The sequence below is a fragment of the Notothenia coriiceps genome, unplaced genomic scaffold (genome assembly GCF_000735185.1).
Source record: "Notothenia coriiceps isolate Sejong01 unplaced genomic scaffold, NC01 NC01_scaffold00000339, whole genome shotgun sequence".
NCBI lineage: Eukaryota > Metazoa > Chordata > Actinopteri > Perciformes > Nototheniidae > Notothenia > Notothenia coriiceps.
In genome coordinates, this window is record NW_011333040.1 from 2462765 (window position 1) to 2485875 (window position 23111).

At 40.8% G+C, this 23111-nt stretch overlaps 1 protein-coding gene across 6 annotated transcripts in view; it reads left to right on the forward strand.

Moving 5' to 3' along the window:
- The first annotated feature begins 20325 nt into the window (after positions 1-20325).
- Positions 20326-23111, forward strand: part of plekha5 (pleckstrin homology domain containing, family A member 5) — an 85013-nt gene continuing 82227 nt past the window's right edge. For all 6 annotated transcript variants that reach the window (XM_010767662.1, XM_010767668.1, XM_010767683.1 and 3 more), the window contains exons 1-3: positions 20326-20417; positions 20516-20592; positions 21681-21738. In XM_010767662.1, coding sequence (XP_010765964.1) covers positions 20326-20417; positions 20516-20592; positions 21681-21738 — 227 coding nt within the window. The remainder of the gene's footprint in view (positions 20418-20515; positions 20593-21680; positions 21739-23111) is intronic.

Sequence of the window (23111 nt, forward strand, 5' to 3'; positions counted from 1 at the left end):
CTACCACACCTATTTGCTCCACTTTTTCTCCTAACTCGCCACCTCCTACTTCCTGTTCGGTCATTCACCGTTCCTCAAGTTTCGCCCTCATGGCCAAGTCACCCTCTGTTCTCAAACTCACCGACTCCTCCCTTTGCTACCGTTTTCACAGACGCTGTAGAAGTCTTTCGATTCTACTCATGGCTAAACGTCTCCACCGTGTTGCTACGTCTCTAGTCGCAAGTCCGATGTCGTTCAGTAACTCACGAAGAACATTTACAAAACAAGTATTAAGACTAACATTTAACAGATTAAATTTGCTACCGTAACAAGTATAAACCGGACCAAATCCGTGTTACCAGGCGCCACAAAAATCGTCGGAGACGGAGGGGAGGACGACAGGACAGTCACGTCCTTGTTATTTAGTAAGTACAAGCACCAACTGTACTTTTCACTGGTGTGCCAGCCGACAAGACAAGTAGAAAAAAAAAAGATGTACGGAATTTTCAAGACATACTTAGTAATTTGTTTTTACTTACTTACTTGTAAACGACGAGTCATGGGTTTGTATTTATAATTTATGACAGAGTAGAGTAGTAATCTTTGCTGCTTTTATTTTACTGCCCGTCTTTGACAGTTGGGAAGTCACGTGTTTGGTACGTGTTTGGGTACATTTGTTCCCTATGCCCATTGATATAGTCCCCACGTGTATTGACCATGCGTCCATTGCGTACGCGCCGGGGTTTAGACCTTACGCATTGCAGTGAAAACAGTGTTGCGCGGAAACGCATGGAGTTTTGTAGTTTTTGTTTTGTGTGTAAAGCAGGATGTGCACCAAAAAGAACAGTTCTGAGTTACCTCATTTGATGATCTTGTACAGTTTTTTTTAGGTTTCGTCGATGCAACGGCAAAGGCTCGAGGGACGTTTCTTTTAGGAGCCTGAAGGACACCTACTTGACTTGACCCACGACCGGGCTCGCGCGGCCTGTATTGCTGCCTGGACACCTTCGAAAATGTCCTCCGTCTCCGAATCTAGTGCCTGCTGTCTCAACAAGTGGCACACGTGGTCTGTCCCAATTGCAGCCATACTTTTGGTCTTAACACGGTTTTGAGGCGGTTGACCGTCGTCACCCCTTTGAGGGCGACACGTGTAAGACTACCGGGGCGCGTGTGTGACCTCTTGGACGCGTGTTAGTCCGACAGTGTTGCAAGTGCGAGACACCAGTTCGACGACGTCAAAATAAATGTTGTTTCACCTCATTTTGTGGCCGTCAACGTTTGAATGTAGTCCGACAATTACCTTCTTGCAAATTTTAGTCTAGAACACATTCCTTAATGTCCTTTTCAGACGTAAGTTTTACAAATGCAATCATTTATATCTTTTCCATAATATTGTTATATTCAATTTCATCCGGATGGTTGTTTCATTTTCATTGTAACCAGCAAAGTCTTATTCATATACCCGGATGCTGATACAAAATACTTACTTAACTAGTAATTTCAACATAGTGTCGACCATCTCTACGTCGATCAAACTTACTGAAAACAATATGACGTCCCGTCCCGCTGACCCTTCCTTTTTCACCGGGCCCCTAATTACTGTCTGTCCGGGTGAATTTACGCGCCGTACATAGCCGCGCCGCTGGCTTTCATACATTGAATTGTTTTTGGATACGTAAAATACAATAATAACCTGTTAAATAAGTATATCATTAGTGTAATGGCACTCGGCAATCAACCGGATACTCGTTTTATCACATGTCGTATATAAATGAAGCTAAAATTACAATTGGTCTAGTAACACGTTATTGTAAAACTGGTTAAACGTGAGCTTGAACGTGTACCTTATTTTGTACCCGCATCCTTCGTAGGAGTTACACCCACTCTTGTTAAATTGTCCCCCACCACCCGGTCCACCCACCAGGAGTGGAGAAGATCCCCCCCAGGCCTCGAAATTACAACTTCAATTACTAGTTAGGACCACGTGAAACTCTCGTTTTATTCCTGATTTAGTACCGTCAGTCATCCACCTGAACTGACACCTCGGGCATCCCAGCGGCCAAGTTCAGGGGGCTGTTCTGGATTGTTAAATCTCACACCTGAAGATGAACCTCTCCAGGGTCAAGTGGAGGGACGGGACGCACCACGGGGAACTCGTTTCCGTGCCTGTAGGGGGAGGGGGAGTGAGGGTAACGTAGGGCCCGTGACATGTTATTCGACGGGTGACGAGGATCATGATCTGAGGACCATGATCCCCAATTTCGTCTTCTTGTGTAAGTACACACACTGACACACGAGACGTACACACTGGTAATTTCTCCCAAAGTAGGGGAAGGGTAAGAAGAAGAAGAAGAAGAAGTAAAGAAGTTGTGGGTATATCTTTGTCTTGACATTTTTAAATAAACTTGTCGTTCACCTCCGTTTTCACCTGACGTTGGGTTTTGTTTATTTGGGACGATCGATCTGATGGATTTGAGTCATTTGTTCTTACACCCGTGTGCAAAGAAGAGGTGTCGGGCGCGCTGGAGACCCTCAGTCTAAGTGAAAGGGGGAAAAGATAGGACTGTGCCATGTCGGCATGTCGTGAGGGGGACTTGTGGTGGCAAAGGGACGGTTGGGGGGGGTGGGGGAGGGGGAGTCGTTCGGGGGAGTGGAGACTTGGGCCGAGCGATGTTATGACAATGACATATGTGTTTGATATGTTTTTGCGGAAAATGCGAAACCTCGGAACAAATAGGAGACTTCGTTGATGGTCCTCATCCTAAATCCGTTTTTTATTTTTTTATATTATTATGGAATATGGTATGTTGCTGTCGAAAAAAAAACACCGGAGGACCGGGTGGTGGTCTCCGTGGCAGGGGGCCCCTTTGAGGGGCCATAAGGGGTTACCCCGGGCCCGGCAGCGGGGACGACCCCGTCCCATCCCGAACACTTAAATGTAGTCCACCTGTTATTTAAGGACTAAATTCGGTTGAACTAATATAAAGGTGTAGTAATTATGGGTCTAGTACATTTTCATTGATTTTCCATAATTTTTATGTACATTACCTCGATTTTTCATTGTAAATCGGAGACTTGACATCACCTCATTTATTCATGTTTTCATCGTACGCTTCAGTACATTTCATGTTTATAGAGTTTTAAGGAATCAATTCATGAACTTATTCACATAATCATTGAATGGGCTTATTAAAAAAGCTTCGGACGATCAGCTGCCGTGACATTTTGCGATTGCTAAAGCCGGTTAAACAACGAGGTCAAAAACAAGACTAGACAATAGCTACTTAATATACACACACTCGCCACCAACTGGACAGGGGTGTGAATGACTAAATAATAGTTACAGAGTAGAGTACAGTAGATCGCCTTCAGTCTACCTGGCCACTAAGGATGTAATATAATGTGGGCCGCTGGTGGACATTTTAGCGCTGCTCCGAGTTGTGTTCTAATCCGTCAAAATGACGGACTGCTTTCAGATTTTTCCGTCATTGTGAGAAAAAATCCGTCATTGACGGAAAATATTCGGTTAACGCGACCTCTGCTGCCACCCTTCCTCTTGCTCATGCTTACAGCTTGACCTCGGCGATCTGCAGTTGCTGATGTGATGAATATGGGTCAGCAGCGCTGGATATAAGATAATTAAACATGTTAATTAGCAATTCTGAGCGTTCTAAACCCAGCACAAACTATGATGCACACTGCAAACCTCCTGCGTGTGAGTATCTTTTAAATGCTTCTGACGATTATGAAATACTATTTCATAATAATTGTAGAGTATTTATTATTTAATTAATTCTGGCACCTTTGGTATTCTATAGGTGTCACACATCACAGTTTTAAATCTTTCCACACCCTACAAATTACAAAATAAAATAGAAATAATCCACATGAATAAATATCTATTGGATTACATCCAAATCGACACCGTCATTTTCCACATAGCTGACACTAGCCCGCCAAACCCTGGCTAACAACTGAAACCAGCTAGCCCACAGCTAGTTAGCTACTATTCCTGAAAAGTTCGGTTTTAACATCAGAACTACAAGTTACTTACACAAAGAAGCTAAACCGGACGGTTCATTAACATTACCATTACGAAATAAAATAATATAGATTACTTTAGGGCTAACTAGAAAACATACCAGAACTGATGGAGGGCAAATTAAAACATCAATGACCTGCTTGGAGCATCAAGCTAACTGAAGGTGGACTCAGACGTGCAACAGCGAAATACACCCCCGGGTACAAAATAAGGAACCAATTTACATATGAAAAGAAATATCATTTTGGTGAAGTTCACAATAACAGAAAATATAGATTTTCAAGTATACAAATAACCAAAATAAAGAAGTCATAGAATAGCAATTTTATTTTAATTTAAAAATTAAAAAATTAAAACTTTTTTTTTTTTTTTCTATTTGTTGGGGGGGACATTTTGAGTGTATCTGAATATTGGGGGAGGATGTGTCCCCACCAATGTATATGGTGAATAAGGCCCTGCTTTACACCATTGGATTGATGAAACATCAGAATGGACCTCAGTTGAACCTTGATTTTAGTGTGAAATATAACAATCAATTGGTGGATCCTTTTAGATGTAGGATCATCGCCAAATGATCTGGTCAAAATGACTACCTTGCCTGTGATTTCTGACCACAGCATGGTAAATCGAAGCTTTGACATCTCCAATGTCAACACTGAGCAGAATACATCAGTCTGAACACATCATGTACATAAATGCTCATAGTTTACGGAGCACCAGATATTGATTTCAACGGTAATAATTTCATGGAATAAAGTCCACATTCTCAAAAATGTCACAGCCACAGTGGATGAAGTGTGAACACATCATGAAAATGAAAACTCATCTGTTCAACAGTCAGGGAAGCTTAGAGAACCTTTCCAGCAATTCTCTCCTGGCTGTTTTAGCATGTTTGACAGGAACTTCCTCCCTGGTTGTCTGCGTAAATCTGAATGTTATTGGTGGGGTGTGGATCACTGGTGCACAACAATAGCCATTGCCTAGTCATAGTCGAGCAGAGTCATTCCTGTCCACACCAGGCTTTAATGGCTCGCCCTTGGTCCTGTCAGAACCATTGGGCACATAAGTTTGATGTGATAATTCCCAGTCAACGAACATGAAGCCCTGTATCTGGCCCCCGTCTCTGCATCACTGCACCTCCCTCTCCACGGTCCGTTAGTCGGACTCATCTGGGAGCAGAAGCAGAGCGTGCTTGTGTGTGTAGCATTCAGTCTTTGCTCCTGTGCTTGTCTGCATCTGTGCATATTGGAAGGTCGATAGTGGATAAAACAGCAGCAGTCCATAAGTATTTGTGTGTGTTTGTGTAAGAATGCAACGCTACACAAGCGGAGCTCAGATGCATCACCATACTGCGTCACCGTCCGTGCTGCTCATTGCGGGAACATCTGATGACTTTGCTTCATTTCAAATTGCAATATGCATAGATCAAGGTTTTATCTTTGACCCGGGGCTGAGGTTTAAATCCGTGCCAGGGCAGAGTCTAAACCGCACCTGTTCAGATGCTTAAAATGAGAGAAGCTGAGATCTGTGCACCTTTTTGAAATGTGACTTGTAGTTCAATAAAGGTGGGGGGAGGTGTGGGGGCAGACCATGTTTCCTTTCCACAATTTATTCCCAGCTGGATTTCTACCGGCTCATTTGGTATTCATTGGCCTGTTGGAGCTTCGAGTCAGACAGCAGAATGCCGGTGGAAATGCTCGATTTCAGGCGATAAGTAGAGAGGTGAGGAGCTGTGAGCTCTGACATACAGTACCTGCATGTATGATTTATACACTTGTACATCATCTAGCCACTTTTGTTTGTTGAACGCTTAAACACTTACAGTGATTCTTGATGTGTGTTCACATTAATGTTGCCAAACTATATTGCAATCTGTTATGCCCTGCACACAGAAAAATCAAAAGCAACAAGCAAATATTTTCCATTTTTATTGCCAGTGTGTAGTTGGTGCTTTGTGTGGTTTTTAAAGGGATGGTTTGCGTGTCCTGCATTGAAACAAAAACACACTTTCTACAATACTTCTCTGCTTTTGCAAGCATTTTATTATGTTGTGTGGGTGGCGTGTAGAAGAAGAAGCATCTGAAGTTTCTATATTCAAATGTTATTTACTAATAATTAGTTTTTGAATATGTGTTCTGGTCCAGACAGTTGATATCCTGTTTCAGATGTGTTATTGAACCCACTTAAACCTTTCCCTTACCTCAAGAAAGTGTTTAATAGTCAACATGCACCATCTCCAAATCAGTGTTATGCAGATTATGTTCAGGATTTTGTATCACATGAACTTGAATGTTTGAAGACAGGGTTGCGACCAGTGTGTTTACCTGTATTATTGACACATTTAAAGTAATGTAACAGCTTTGAAGTATAATGGATTGTCATAGAATCCATACACATACACTTACTCAATCATCACCACAGATAAACCCACATACAGACACACACAAGCAACACGCTGGCAGAGTCTATTGCCAGCTGGGTGTAGAATATAATAGTGACAGGTTCATTATTATGAAAAATTGATTTATTTTAGCCTCTCCACTTCCCACTTTCTTAGGGTTCTAGCACAACTTTGTCATCAGGAAACTCAAAACTCGATTTAGTTTAAAGAAACTGCTAAAAGCTCAGCCAGCAAAAAAGGGGAAATATTTCTAACTGTGAAATAATAAAAAAAGAAATCTGGGCAATAAATTGGAATAGTGTGGAATCTGCTGTCTGCAGAACATGAATCAAAATTCATGGCTGCTTAGTATTCTTGCTATTTCATTTCATTGGTATTCCTATAGCCCTGAGCAAATGGCCATCTGTTGGTGAAAGTCACCATCCAGCAGCATGCATGTTGTTGAGGCATCAGAGTCATCATTCTCTTACTGTGCGGCTGTGTTAGGAGAGGCAGGCAGTTGGTTATTAGGAGACATCCCAGCCAGGGGAAATCAACAAGTCAAAGAAGCAGGCAGAGATTGTTATTCAGCTCAGGATAGAGAAAATGATACAGATCTTTATACATCCATAAGAAATGTGTAACATTGATGATACATGCATTATGTATTCAAGTCCTCCACATCACACTCACTTTCCACTTACAGAGGTTGACATAAAAAAAAGTTGTGTGGATACGATAGAAACGGATTGCATGGCATTTCCACTGCAGATCTCTATACTTCTCTTTCATTGGTTTATCCTTTTAAACAATGTTTGAAAGCTAACAAAGCATAGTTAACTTCATGATGAGCAGTCATGTTTTTTTTACTCTACATTATGTTACGCAATTTGTCAAAAGACTCTTAAGCCACTTAATTTAAGCTGAATATAATACATCGGCCACCTCTTTGTACGGCTTTAGCTAGAATAGGAAAGCACCACTATGGAGAGAGCTAATTAAATGACTGCTATTACAAATTATACTATAATTGTCAAACTTTTGCTGACAGCTGTTTTAATTATAGCTGGTTCCAGCCAATGCGCAGTGATCCACAGCAAATTACATATCCTCTTTCTGCTCAGTGTGCTTTGCCTATCCATTTCCTGTGCCATCCTGCCCTGTAAAAGCCAGGGGAGATTAATTGGTGTCTTTTAGCCTCGCTGACTGCCAAGGATGATGTGAGGGAAGTGCGTCCACCTGACAGGGAGAATTGGACCATTTAGTTTTCTATCATGGTTCACATAGCTCCTCCATTCCCCCAAATAACTCATGCTCTCAAATTAACCTAAATGGAGTTAGGCATCAAAACGTGCCTCCCTACTAGGAATCAGTACAAGACAGAAGAAGTCATGTTTGGGGTCGGTCAATTAGGCGTGTGTGTGTGTGTGTGTGTGTGTGTGTGTGTGTGTGTGTGTGTGTGTGTGTGTGTGTGTGTGTGTGTGTGTGTGTGTGTGTGTGTGTGTGTGTGTGTGTGTGTGTGTGTGTGTGTGTGTGTGTGTGTGTGTGTGCGTGTGTGTGTGTGTGTGTGTGTGTGTGTGCGTGCGTGCGTGCGTGCGTGCGTGCGTGCGTGCGTGCGTGCGTGCGTGCGTGCGTGCGTGCGTGTGTGCGTGTGTGTGTGTACATTAGTAAACTTAGCATGCCTTTTCTAAAACACACAGAAGGATCCCATACACTGTGCATAGAGGGATCAGCCAGCCATCGTCATATTATAGAACGATTGAGAGCTCTCTACATACCAGATTCTGATGTGTGGAAAAAGTAAGCCTGATTCAGCTCGTAAGCCCCATTAGTTAGATTATGACCCTATAAAGATGCAGCTTTAGCATGGATGAGTTCTGCACAGCCTTAAGAGGCCATTAATAGGGTTTTAAGGCCCATGGGTCCTTTTTTAGACCAGGCATTACTTTATGAAGTAATAGTTTCATGAGTGATTACTGTCCTTCATGTGTTATTCACAGGAGGAGCTGCATCTGGCGGGCCTGTAGCACACTGCAGTTTTCTGTGCTCATTCCCACAATGTGTACCATCCACAACCCACCTGTTTTGAGCATGTCTACACAGTGCAGCATTGCTTGTGTTTTGTGCTATTTTTGCTGTTTAAGCTTGCATGGCCCATAAAAATAGTAGCCTTTAAGAACATATCATTCAATTTGAAAGGTTGCTGAGTTAGTGCTGTTGCTGAAAGCCTGTGAAATACTAAAAGGTCTCTAACGCAAGATGATTTAGCATCCAGAAACAGAACATATTTTAAACCTATGAAGTTTATGCCCCCATCAATCTACAAACAAATGTTGGCAGAAATTATCTCAGTAATATAATCCAATCATATCTTAAGTAATTTAATAACTAAATCCACCTCTTTTCTCTGACTGTCACATGTATATTTATAAGGGCAATTTCATACCATTTGTATTATTTATTATGATATATATCAAAATGAGTTGTTTCTTGTCTCTGTTCACAGAAAATGTGCCCTTGGGATTGTTAAACTTGGCTTGCCAACTCAGACTTCTCTGAAAAAGAAAGTGTTGACACCAGAGTGAAAAGGTGTCACACGCAGACACTTTGTATTTATGCTTTCTGACAGCCTGTCAGAAAGTCCACAACGGGAGCAAACAAGATTTGCCTCTGTGCCAGCGTACTGTTAGATATCAGTCGGGCGAAATTCATACCGATTTTGGAAGTATTCATATTAGAGTACCCCTGAGGAATGCTTGAGTGGAACAGGGCAAGGCACCATCAGCACAAAGGGAAGATCATCTGTATGTATTACACAGCACAGTGACAGGAAAGGTAAAGGTGACCTTGTGCATTAAAATCCTCTGTCTAAGTTGTATATCTGCTACATACAGTATCTGAATACACTGAGAAGAACTGTGTGAATAGTGTTTGGAATCCTGTCAAGTACGCTACTGTCTTTTACACAGCTTTCTTCTTTCAAGTTATGTACTACTCACACTGAACCTGATGACTTGAAGGTAACGACTGTCCATTTCAGCCCTCAAATCCTCATTAGTGGTTTAAACATTTCCCAAGACTGTGTCCCTGTTGAATATTTCTGACCATCCACAGATAGAGTAATTCATCACCGAAAAAGCATAAAACTGTATCTTCTCAATTTAAACTTGTGGTAGCAGGTTGTTGTTAATGGGGAAAGTAGGACATTTAGGAAGTTGGAATGTAAGTTTTTACAGATGAAAAAAATAGATAGATTTTAAACCTCTTATCTGGATAACCCCACACCCTTGGTAGCTTTTGCTGTTAACATTTGTATTCAACCATTACTAATGTCTCTTTAAGGTGCAGTGAAAGTCCCATAGTGTATACAGTTTCCCTATAAAAACACTACACGTGTGGGCCAGTGGACTCCTCGGACCATGGGACTGATTTGAGCTCTCCATGCTGGCGCCACTGTTGCTCTCTCAGGAGGCTGTACTAATTAATCAGTTGCTTGGCAACATGTGGCAGGGGCATGATTTATGGCACACCTGTTATGTTGAGACAGGAATGGGTGGAGAAGGTTGAGTTATTAGGCAGCCCATCAGGCTCTTTCACACTGGACATTTCCATATTTAGGCCTGCCTTGCTCCGGATTTGAACAGCTGATTGGGTATGCATTGTGAATAAACACAATAGCCTTATATTTCAACTCCAGTCTTATTTTTTTACATTGTAACCAGCATCACTTCATCGGATCCAACACTGCACACCGTGTTTGTTAAATGAAAAGAATGCAAAACATTTATGCTAGTACAGTACAGCTAAGATAAATAAGAGGCTTTGTGGAGTTTCCCTCACATCCTCATTAATCCTGCAGTGAATATTCAAAACAAAGCAGAGATTTCCAGAGGGTACCTCCAATTATTGCCAAGTCGTGCCCTGTTTTCCACCCAAAATCATCTTGTAGCTTGTTTGTACCTGCAGGGACATGGCAGTCTTCCAGGGAAATGCGTTGTCTGACATTTTGCATAATGCTCCCTCTGGCATCTGTGTGATAACAAACAGAAAGATAGTCTGTGCCCTCTGCATGGCACTCATTCTAAACAACAGGCTGTTCACCTGCTGCTTTGATTTCACCTTTTAGAGACCTCAAAGCGACAGGCGACTGAATCTGTCATCCCAGCTTTGTTTCCTGTTATTATATTAAGCTTGGTAATACTTCACAGTGAATTCATTTTAATTGCGTGTACATTTACATTTCTTTAACGTGCCTTTCTTTTTCTGTCTCCTTTTTCCTTACAGACATAATTTCTTCACTTTCTAAAGGAGGGTCTTATGCTTTGCTGGGATGAAGTGCTGCACGCTACAGTCTGCCTCGGTGCGCTCAGAGGAGCTCATTCATCACAGCTCACTAAATAAATCAGGAATTCATTAATTGCATTTCACAGCAGTCATGATCTGCAAATTAGGAATCAAGGAGCTCCTTTTGCGCCTGGTACTTTAATTGCGTTGTAGTCACACATGCAATTATTTCATTCCTTCCTGCTTTGATTCTTTGCCAGTTTTTTCTCTTTTCTGTCATGTTTCAAATGTTCCATCATGTATGAAAGTGTTTTATTCAATAAGGCAATGTTTCAAGCTCACAAGGACACCTGAAAAAGTGGAGAATAACAGTGTGTCATTTAAAATGAATATTTTATTGGAGCAGTACTCATTAAGCAGCTGTTGAAAACATTTCCGTTTCTATTCCTCCTAACCACCCGTGGCTGCCTGCTGTAGATGTTATACTCTGGATTTCAAGACACATTTTTAAGTCATAGTGTGAAGCCGGTCTACTGTGAGTGTTGCAAATCAGTCAAAAACTGTTTCAATAGTTGTGCGAACATTATATCCACAGTAGAGGTTGTTTCTCCTGATCAACAGGGCACTGGAAATCAGGGAGTGGGTGAAAAGTCATGTTTATGAGAGGGTGATGCAACTGCACTGTCATGCACAGAGATGTTGAGGATTTACACACATTTCAAAGGTGTGTGTTTCTAAGCTTGAGAAATGCTATTCATTGTTCATGAATCGTCATTCTACAATTGAGTCATGAAGCTTCTTCATCAGGATTATGCAGGCTGATCATTGTAGTGAGTCGATTGTTTACTCTGAGAAAGTCCTATAGGTGCAAAGCTTAGTCTGAGAAAATGCCTTCTTCATGGTTTGATATAAATTCAAGAAGCTTACGTTTTGTACAATACTACTGTATACTGTATAGTGGACTATGGTTGTCTTCTCTAGCAAAGTCTTTCCTCTTAAATCTACAGCTTCATGCCTTTGTGTGCAGACACTATCTAATCCTCCATAGTAAGGATTAGACCAAGAATCAAAAGATGTTCTCAGTCCAAGGAATTGCGATTTGATGCATATGTAAATGAAAAATAGGAAATACTGGTAAATATTTAAAATGTACAGCACAAAAGCACATTCAGAAACCTTCCTTTGCCCTGTAGAGTTGCTGTAAGTGCGCTCTTTGATCAAGTTTGATTGAGTGCACACATTTGAATGCTTCTGCTGCTCATGCACCTAGTGTACTTAATTGTCCCTTGTCAAAGAGATTATAACGCCTCCATTTTTGTTACTAATATCCTGTGTGACATTAACCCTTTCCTTCAGCCTATCAGCTTTATTCCACTATCGGCATGCAGAAGTCCATCCATCAATCCACCCTTCCACATGACACTCAGTTTAGAGGGTTTGCTTGCTCTTTATTTATTTTGCCTTTGTGCTGAGCACAGCAACTGCAGTGAATGTGAGCCATCCAGCCGACAAAGCACTGATTAATTGTCTGCCAGCAACAAGAGGAGAGAGCAGCAGAGGAGGGGGGTTAGAGGATGGACAGTAAAGAGGATAGAGGGGGGATAACTGTCCATGCAGGCTTTGACAAGTCCAACGTGAAATAGGATGAATCATTGTTTGACTTGTCGTGCGTGTATACATTAGAGTGGATGAATCCAAATCTGTGCATACCTGCCTTGTGTATATATGCCTTTCTGTCAGTCACTGTGTGCTTAGTGTCTGCCTCCTCCAAACCACTGGTATGTAAGCTGTGTGCTTGTGTAATGCTGTGTCTTTGTTAAACCGCAGCCTCCTCCGCTCTCCTCTCCCTGCAGGAGGTCACATGTGTGGCATCTCATCAGCCAGCCTGTATTTGAGATAAGTGAGGAATCAATACTTATTGATTTGGAGACCTGCCACAAGAAACTCTTGCCCGACCCCGCCTGCTTTGTCTCAGCAGCCAGAGAAGAAAGCAGATGGCCCTACGTACCGAATGGTGCTCAGCACACAGGACTTGTTTAGTGGCCCACACACAACCTCACCACAGGACTCAGCTGTGTCCCACTGCCTCTCTAACGGGCTGACGATTTAGATTATTATGCAGACACACGCATACTGCTGCTATCTATCGCTTACAGGGAATCATGTGATCTTTTTGAATATTGTGAAATGTGACTTTGTGACTCTTTTGAAAAACACTTTGTTATCACAGGGATTGGCTGTCTTTACATATCTGTGAGATATTCAGTAAATGGCTGAATGTTGATGGACTGCAGTTACGCTTACTGGACCTTGACAAGGGAGGAAACGAGCTCGGATTTCCAACAACCCATCACTCCCCCTCGTCGATTCAGATCCAATTTACTGCCCCGGCCCTTTGACTGTTGCTGGCACTGGTCATCTTGCCAAGTTGCACAACTATTGGCATTCATGTTTCTTTTTCAGTTTGTGGTTTATTTGGTTGGTTTTTATAAAATATTCCAAAGGAAACGATGAACAAACTACACCTCACCAGGTGCAGAGTGGGAGGCAAATGCTCAAATCTGAGTAACTGACTGAGCACAATGTGCAATATGTCACATTAGCACAGGAAACAACCCACTAGTCAGGAAATTGTATTTAAATGATTGTGTTTTAATATAGCTGATATTGATGTCTCACATTTCACTGAGAAAGAGAAAAATTCCAGTAACTCAAGCAGAAAAACCCTGCAAAAAGATTTCCTTGTCTTTTATTAAAACCAATTTATCGCAAACATTGAACTCTTTGAATAGTACGGGTGACAGGAAAACATTCGCTCATGATTGACATATATCAAATTATTATTTCCCAATTTGAACTTGTTTTCTGTGATATTTTTATATTTCAGTGGGTAAACACAGTGTGTGGGAGTTTCCCTTCTTACTTCTGGTGCAGAATGACTGAAAGTTCCCGTTTTGCTTTGGCTAATTTATGAACATGCTGTACTGCCTGCCTTATGAGGTCTCTCAGGATAGATCACTTGTGGTAGAACATTCAGTGCTTGTGCAACATGTCAACGTAACATGGTGGGTTAAAGCTTTGTGGTGTCTAAATACTTCATCAATCACAGGCAGATCTGTCCTTTTAGGAAGTTACTACAAAGTGTCATTATACAAACAAGCAAATAGGGCAGAGTATCTTCTCTCTCTGTTTCAGTAGAAAGGTCATTTACTCAGTGCCGAAGTATGTGGGTCTTTGATTTGAAAACAGAAGCTTTTGTGACAGATATGTTTTTGCGTGACTGTCATATTCTTTTGGAATTGACTGTACACACTCCACTGAAGACCATGATGAGGCACACAAACACAGCAATAAACACTCAAGAATCACTTATGCAAACCCACAGAGCGACTTATTTTCAGTGGAAATCCAGGATTTCACAACATCCCCCAGTGTCTGAGCTGAAGCAATTCAAAACAATGCCAATGAAGAAAGCCCCTGAAAGGCAAAGGGGCAAAACTAAAGAGCTGTTCATGTGATAACAATAAGGAAATAACTAAAGCAGTAATGTTCCTCTGATCATGCACTTTTGTATGACCTTGAATATAAAAAAAACCTCCAGGCTTAAAATAGCCCCAAGCAGAGCAGATGTTCATACATAAATATGTGTACTGTGATGTCAGAGACTAGGTCATTTGTTTCCTTCCTTTTCTAGAATAGCTAATTTATTTTTCAACATAATTAATTACTTTGTAGGTTACTCTATCTCAACTGGATAGTGGGATATACAGTATCTTGTATTTTGGCCACCAGTTCAGAAGGGTTCTGTTAAGCATTCATCTTTTTGTTCATTTTGCTGTTTCAGCATACAACGCTCCTTTCTTACTGTATATATTTGTTTTCCTTCAAAAGTGAACAATGCTTATTCTCTTTTGAGTTGGATCTGTATCGCAGTGTGCGCAACACATTACAATGAAATATTTTCCTCTCATCCATTAGGAAATAGAAGATTGCTGAGCAGATTGTGTTGGATAATGAGTTAACCAAAACGTTTTGTTTACTGTCCCAAACTCCAGGATCCTTTGGGAACATCATTATTGTCCTTGAGGATCTCTTACCCTCTGCCTCTAATATTTATTTGTGGACTGGAGCCTTTTCTTATGTGGCTCACATGACCCTCGCTGCCCCGGGAAGATGCTCATGACCTGTTTGTCACACTGCTCTTCTTTCCCATCAGACACAGGAAGTGTGTGTAAACAGGGGAGGGCTGCGCGCTGAGACATCCTAAATATTGCAACGCCAAACAGATGTTGCGGTTGCATTGTTATACACAACATCTCATCAGCTTCTGTAAAGAAAAAGGAAAGTTTAAGTTTCTTGGTTGGTTTCACATCCATTAATATTGTTCATCATCTCAGAAATTAAAGAAGTCCACAGTGGAATGTGGCCTTGCCTACTCCCACACTGTAGATAATCGTGGCTTTAAAACATCACTTCTACATTAAACCAGCACTACGTCTGAAATCCTTCTCTATGAACTGATCTATTACTGCTACTTAAGTATAAATACACTGCAGGGTGAAGGCACAGGCTCGCACTCATGAAGATGAAACCAGGAGGTGCTGTGTGTCAATAGTTGTAGTGTCAGCACATGTGATGGGCTTAAATGAGCACCATATAATCACACCCATGTTAGGTTATTTATGCATTATACCAAAGTGGGGCTTGCGACCCTGATCAATGTTAAGTAGTCCTTTATTTTAATTAAAAATATACTTCATTACTTAAATGACACAGCAGTAATGACGCCAGCCGCAATCAATAGGGAAGTCACTTGTGATACGTGCGGGTGCGGATGATTTAAAGTCCAGTGCATTGACAGTATAGCCTTGTGCCTCCTAAGTACTGATAGCAATTAATAAAGCAGTTTATGATGCGGACAGAGATAAGAGGGAGCAGGTTCATTTAATTATGTTTACAAAGAGGTTTTTTTGTCTAAACCAATAATCCATAATGACATCATGTGGGTAAGATTATGATAATTGTGTTAGTTGTGATATTTAATAGACAGCTTAACTGTGCATGATTGAGCTCTGGCCGTTTAATACAGATGTATGAGACTTTATTCCTGCCTAGTTGTGCTGTTGGTCATATTGCCAAGAGTCGGTTAAGCAGAAGGCAACATAATTGACCTTTTCATTACTTTAGCATGAATAAACTCACATTGAACACAGTTTACCCTCTGTTATCACTTTGCATAGAACAATCTAACTCAATATGCCTGAGTAAATTAATTTTGCACGTATTTTTTTGGGGCCAAGCCCGAGCAGCAAAGTATTTCCTCTCACAATCACTTCAGTTTAACTGACCACTAACAGCATCCTCTAATTACAAAATAGAGTACCCCTTCATTCGGTTTTATGACACATATCACCAGTGGAAATCTCATAAAACATGGAAAGAAAAACATTTGGACTGATTCCAAAATGGCTATAGATCCAATGAGGTCGTCACTGTGGTGAACATAGAGCCATTTGTGGGCTGGGTTTTTGTCAGACTGTGACTAACTGTGATTCAGGAAAGGGTGCGTAATGATTCAGAGGTGAGTTGTGAAACTGTCAACATTCAGGGTTTTTTTCCCACAAACTTTCAAAGCATATGACATATTCCTACCATGCTACAGTGCTACTGCCTACATCAGCATCTACGTGTTAAGTGTTTTACCATTTGTCCAATGTTGTGTATTACCCCTTCCTGCTGATTTGTCGGCCCTAGTAGTTACACTGGTTTGTGGGTTACGCATGCCAGTCAAATGAAACTGTAGGTTGAAATCAGAGAAGCACAGATTACATCATGTTCACATCATTGAGCAATGAGTAAGGGATGGGATAAACAGTACAGTACAAAATGAATTTTTCATTTGACTAGTGGGCTGGATTACCTCATGAGGCTATTTTAGGCATAGTTATTTTAAAGAATAACTAACTTCCCCTCACCTCAGTAGTAGTAAAGTGGGGATGTAATACGTTTCCCCCTCATTTAAAATCCGCTTATTTCAAAGGCTGAAAGATATCTCTATCTGTACAGGCTTTTGATGCAGAGTGGCTTCCCTCTTACCTAGCACAGACAGGCACGAGGCTACTGCTTAACTGGCACCAGAACAAAGCCCTCTAACAGCTGCTTGATAATGTGCAACCATTAATTACATTCTGATGCCTCAAGTCTGCCCTGTGTCGCTGAGCAGAGAACCCTCGCTTTGCCGAGCATGGAGCAATTATGTAAGAATGCGTTGCACAATGTTAACCAGACACAACACTGAACGTACTAAATAATGATAGGCCTACTCTTTCGCACTTTTCCATAATCCGGCCCTGGCTCTCATTGAGGACATTAATTAATATTTTGTGAGTTGAATTGAGTCTTTGATAAGCCATTGTACTATGTAATTGTGCTTATCTGGTTTCTATTACTTATGATATCGAAAACAAGGATGTAAAGTAGCCTTCTATTTGCAATCAACAGAGGAGATGTTCTGATCTTTAAAGTCTCTGCTGAGTCAATTTAGTATTTGTGTCACGTTAGGAGCAGAGCCTCAGATAGCCTAAGTATAGTGTGACATTTAGTGGATCCCATGAGACAAATGTATAAACAAATATTCAGAGGTCAAGATGTTTGGCGTGTTTCCATTCTCTATTACTCAACGACATGCTGTTGAGAAAGGTCTACACATGTGTGTAGTGCTATCTTTTGCAGAAAGACAAACATACTTCGTCACTCTCATTTAGGCTCCCACTTTAACCGCATGGCATTGGGTTGCTTGAGTGCTGATAATGAGCTGCAGTACAGTGAAGCATTTATCATTCACCCTGGCAACTGTGGGCTGCAATTGAGAAACGTCTGCTTCGGCCAAAAGAAGATTAACATGTACTGACCCACAGTGCTGGACTTTCTGTTATGTCAATACTGGCCGACCTGGAAATAGAAGTCAATGCAAACTTGCACATTGACTCGGTCAGCTGTTGAGTTCTCAATCATCACTGTGACCCGGTTCCTGTAAAATTAAGTTATTTTCCGTATAAATACTTTTATGGATAATCTTTTGACTTATATGACTTTAAATCCAAAGATTGTGCTCGTGAGTTATGACTTTAAAAGTCAGAAATAAATGGTTCTTGTATGTTTCACTTTTCTTCCCTGAACGTTATAAATGTCAAGAAATGCAGTGGGAAGATCTTGAGCTGCCCACTGGTAAACTGTGAACCATGGGACCTTAGATTGTTGGTCCCATGGGTATCCCAGCACATACAGGTATCAGTCTGACCTCGAATCCAATTATTTCCACCCTAATGGACATTATTCATTAATATTCTAAAAAGGAATTGAAAGTAATGGAACTGCTGGGGCTAAGGCGGGTAAGGTATTGTATCTTTTTCTCAAAAAATAAATACTCCAACTGTTCACCATTTAGCTTTGGTTTATGCTTTACAGCCTCTACTCTCCACCTCAAATTGATGCAGGTTTAATAAAAGATCACATGAAGCTGAGCTTTGTAGAATATTATGTTCCTTTCGTCTCACGAACCGCTGTCTTTGCATTACCTGGGGGGAAAACAAGCAGTTCTTTTGTACTTCATAAAACTAAAAAGCTGCATTGCTCTGCCCCAGGTAAGTAGAAAACAATTTATTTGTTATTGTGATGCTATGAACTATTTATTGTGTAAATTGGAATTATCCACATCTGTGCTCCCGGGTGTATCTGTGTGTTTTCTTCCTGTATGTTCCTGCCTGTGTACATGACATAAACTGCTCATAACCAAATGCCCCTTGCAGGATTAATAAAGTTGTTGATTGATTGATGGATTGATGGATTGATTGATTGATTGATTGATTGATTGAGATGCAGTGGTGTTGTATGACTTGTCTTTGTATGGTGTGAAAGGCTGATGCTGCAGTGTCATAGCACAATGAAGAACAGAAAGCAGCTACCAAGAATATAAAAAGGCAGAGTTATAAGTGGGTGTGTGTGCTTAGGTGTGTGTTTGTCAGTCTGTACCACCATGCAATGCTGGATTACCAACCAGGCGAAACCGGCAACTGTCAAGCAGCAGAACACCAGGTGCCACATAAACTGCAGGCTAACTGTTAGTCAGCTGGTTTTGCATATGATCATTTGGTTTGGATTGTGCATCGTTAAAGCGGTACCATCTAACATGATGTCTCAAGGTGGCTCCTGCTATTACCAGACCTAGAGGCGCAATCTTTAGGAGGGCCAATATGCCAGAAGGTTTCAGACTTTCACTTTTTGAGTTTTGTGCTTCATCAAACTTTATTAAACAGTAGGCACTAGGCAGTAAGGAGAGTATGTACGCAATGTATATTTTCTATGGAAGTATGCTATGTAACCGGGCTGTTATTAAGCAATGTTGTATGGTTAACATGTTTATCAATTTAGCCATTGATAGCTAACTAACCGGATGTGATAAAAATGGGCGGGGCAGCATAAAATAAATAGGGGCCCAGGGTCCAGCAGATCAATTTTGCCCTGGGGCGCAAAGGCAGGATTATCTGGCCCTGCCCCCATGGTTGTTCACACTGCTGAGAGGTCTTTGTTTAGAACAATGTGAATCCACAGCCGAGCAGAAGGCAACAATAACACAGCCAGTGAATAACAATGTGCATCAACATCCACACAAAAGAAACAAATTAGTCAACATTCAAACAACAGAAAACAACAACATTTAAAGCATATCATACAAACATAATGTTGATGTCCATCAATGCATGTATTCAAAAATAGAGGTAGAAGAAATACTCAGATATTGTACTTAAGTAAAAGTAGAAGTACCAGATTGTGTGAATACTCAGTTAGTAAAAGTCCTGCATTCACAATGTTACTCAAGTAAGAGTACACAAGTATTGCCATCAAAATATACTTAAAGTACCAAAAGTAAAAATACTCATTATGCAAATTGGACCATTTCAGAATAATATGTTATATGTTTTGATTATAAATACTGATGCTTATTTAATGAATCAAAATTTGCAAAACAACTAAAGATATTAAATAAATGTAGTGGAGTAAAAGAACAGTATTAAACTTTGAATTGTAGTGGGGTAGAAGAACAAAGTAGCAAACAAATTGAAATACTCAAGTTAAGTACAAATCCCTCGAAATTATACTACAGTACTTTAGTAAATGTAGCCTAGTTACTTCCCACCTCTGATCATAGATTTTGATTATAATTATTGATGCATTAATGTGTCTATAAAAGCTGGTAAAGGTGCATTATTTTAATCCCTTTGTATTCTGCAGGGTAGCTGGTGGATTTACTCCAGGTGTAACTAAAGTATTTTACTGTTGCCTAGCAGATATTTCACATTATTAATCAATATCTGAAATTGAAAGTAATGAAATACATTGAAACACATTGACACATTCAAATAGTCTATTCAAGTAAAGTACAAATCCCTCAAGAATGTTAATCAAGTAGGCTACAGTAGTTGAGTAAATGTACGTAGTTACTTTACACCACTGCAATTAAATAATCTCCGAGACAAACTATACCTGTCTGCTCTCCTCTCATCTAACCGCCGTTGCCAAGGTTTCCGTGTACGCGCTGCTGAGAGCGGAGCCGCGCGGTTGTCATACAGTATTGCCAGACATGGCGGCGGACCTACAACCCGAGTGGATTTTGTGCCTCCCGTCTTCCTGGAGTTATGGGGTTACTCGTGATGGACGTGTCTTCTTCATTAAGTAACTATCCCTTCATAGACTCAACTAATGTCCACCCGTTTTCGAAAAAAGTCTCCGTGTATTAATAAACGCCTTGCTTTGCCCCTCTCTCTCAACAGCGAAGAAGCCAAGAGTACAACCTGGCTGCATCCAGTGAGTGGCGAGGCGGTAATAACCGGCCACAGGAAAACTCCAGGTGAGGAGTCACTGAACGCCTGTCAAGTTTCTGTATTGTGTGTAACATGTCCGCCGTCATGTGTTGTTGTGGAGCGTAACCCCACACCGACACTTCCCACACTGGGAGATAGGGAGATACGGTGACATGCTTGCTGCGTGTTTGAATGCACTAGTGTTTTTTTTTTGTGTGCTGTGAAAAGTGAGCCCACCAGTGCCCACCTCTGCCCTGCTCGTGCCACTTAGTCGTGAGCCTTTAGTCTATTTTTCTTGTTAAGTTGACGAGTGGTGGACGTTAAGCGTGAAGTCTTAAAACCACGACTTTTACGAACAACTAGCATGTAAATTAATTTCGGAAGCATTTTATTTAAGGTTCGACGTTTCCTGTTTACCATATAACGTCAGCCCTAAACATATGTACGCTTCAAAGACACACAGTTTGACAGGAATGACAGCAACAGGAGTTTGAATTGTAATGTTAGTTGTACATTTACACTAAGCTTCCACCACTCCAGAAAGCTCTTGACCAATATTATACGCAGTGTGCTATAAGGACATAACTAGCTCCTTGCAATGTGTCTCACTGGTTGAATCACCATGCAGCCTCCTTATAACCATCAGTCTCTGCAGAGCTTTCCCACTAATGTTATTAAGTGGCTGCTGCATCCAAGTAGGTCTGCAACTAACGATTTGTTCCTCGATGAATCACCAAAGTCTATACAAATGTCAGAATAGTGAAAAATGACCATCAGAATTTCCCACAGTCCAAAGTATTTAGAGCTGAAAAAAATTGCTTGACTTATTGATTAATCGATGGCCACAACATTTGCAAATATTATGATAATATCTTAATGGTTAGAGTACAATTTCAGTAGAAAATACAGATATTTAGCAAATCCAGTTGTGACAATATATTGCTTTTATTTACCTTTGTGATGGAACAGTATTTTTTTTCTTATATTTTAATAAATGAATCGTTTCAGCTCTAAATCTAAGCGTGTGAATAAACAGCTGCTAGTGCATAGCCCTAGCTGCTTTAATACACACAACATCTGTTTGTTTCACCAGTTTATGTTAAAATGTTTTTGTCCACATCTCTCTCTTTTACAGACCTACCGACTGGATGGGAAGAAGGATATACTTTCGAGGGTGCGCGGTGCTTTATCAAGTGAGTTAAAACCCTCCCTCCACATGACACACCCACCATGACATCAGAACATGCAGACAAATATCTGACCAGGCCATATCAACTCAAGGCACTTCCTCTTTTCATGTCACCATAATTGCAGCATGCCCTAATTATAAACATTGGTGATTTGTTTATCACCTCAGATAAATGAAAACCCCCTCGTGACTTCTCCTGAAAACATCCATTGTATTATTAGTAAACTTTTCAAGGCTGCACATTTGGAACCTTTACTCACAATTTCTGTACTGTAGAAAGCCTACCCCTAAAGTTAATGATTAAACTGGGACGTTGTGCAAATACTAGATAAAGTGGGAAAAGTGTGGTAGCTGTCTTCTTGTGAGCTGTTTTTATTTATTCAGACTTACCTTGCTCAGAGCTAAGCCTACTTGGAGAGTTGAGCCAAAGTACAACGTGTTCTCGTTTTCTGACATTTATTAATCCGCTAGAAAACATGGGTTATCCTCATTGTTTGGGTTTATAGAGTTAGCTCGCAGTTTAAAATGACAACTTGTTTTAAGTAGATGTTGGAAAATATTCTGTAGGTACATGCCAACCTACGGTATTATAGGACATTAAAAAAAAGACTTCCTATTTAAATTCTCCCTGTATTGGTTTTGTTTGAACCTCCTATCCAGAGTACACGCTCATTTGTTGGTGCTATGTGTGCGGGAGGACATTTCATATATCTTCCATGTCCGTGAAAGCACTTTGATTTGTTCAGTTTATGTTCCTTTTGAAAACCAGGATCCACAAGATTTACATTCGTAGTTGGCTATGTTACAAAGTCCCTAACTAGAGTACATTTCATATTTTCCCCTCCATGATTGCCGGAAGCATTCGTCTGATCAAAAGAGATCTCAAGCGCTGTCATTCAGTCGTCACTGATTCATCATCTGAATGTTTTATGTCCAAGGATGTAGCTTTAAATGCTGTGTTATTATGTACGTCCCATCGAAATACCCCTCATATTCAGCACTTAGAGATACCGTATGCTGCAAATGGATTCCTCTGTCAGAACACAAGGATGCGTATGATTGAAGACATTGCAATATACAGGCTACACATGTAGGATATTGTGTCTTATTATCCTCAGTGAATTCTCTCTCAGTCTTCGACTTCCTTGTGAATTTGAGTAGCTTCATGTGGCAGGTTGCCAGGCAGTCGACTGAAAAGCAGTACTTTTATATCCCAGTGTTTTATCACAGCGCCTCCGTGCAAAACAGAATCAGGGACAACATTCATTAGTCTATCAATGGGATCCTGGAACAAACAGTGATGACAAAGAAGTGCAGACTAATCGTTATGAAAAAAACTGTTAAACTGCATGCATTAGCTACATTTCAGACAGAGTT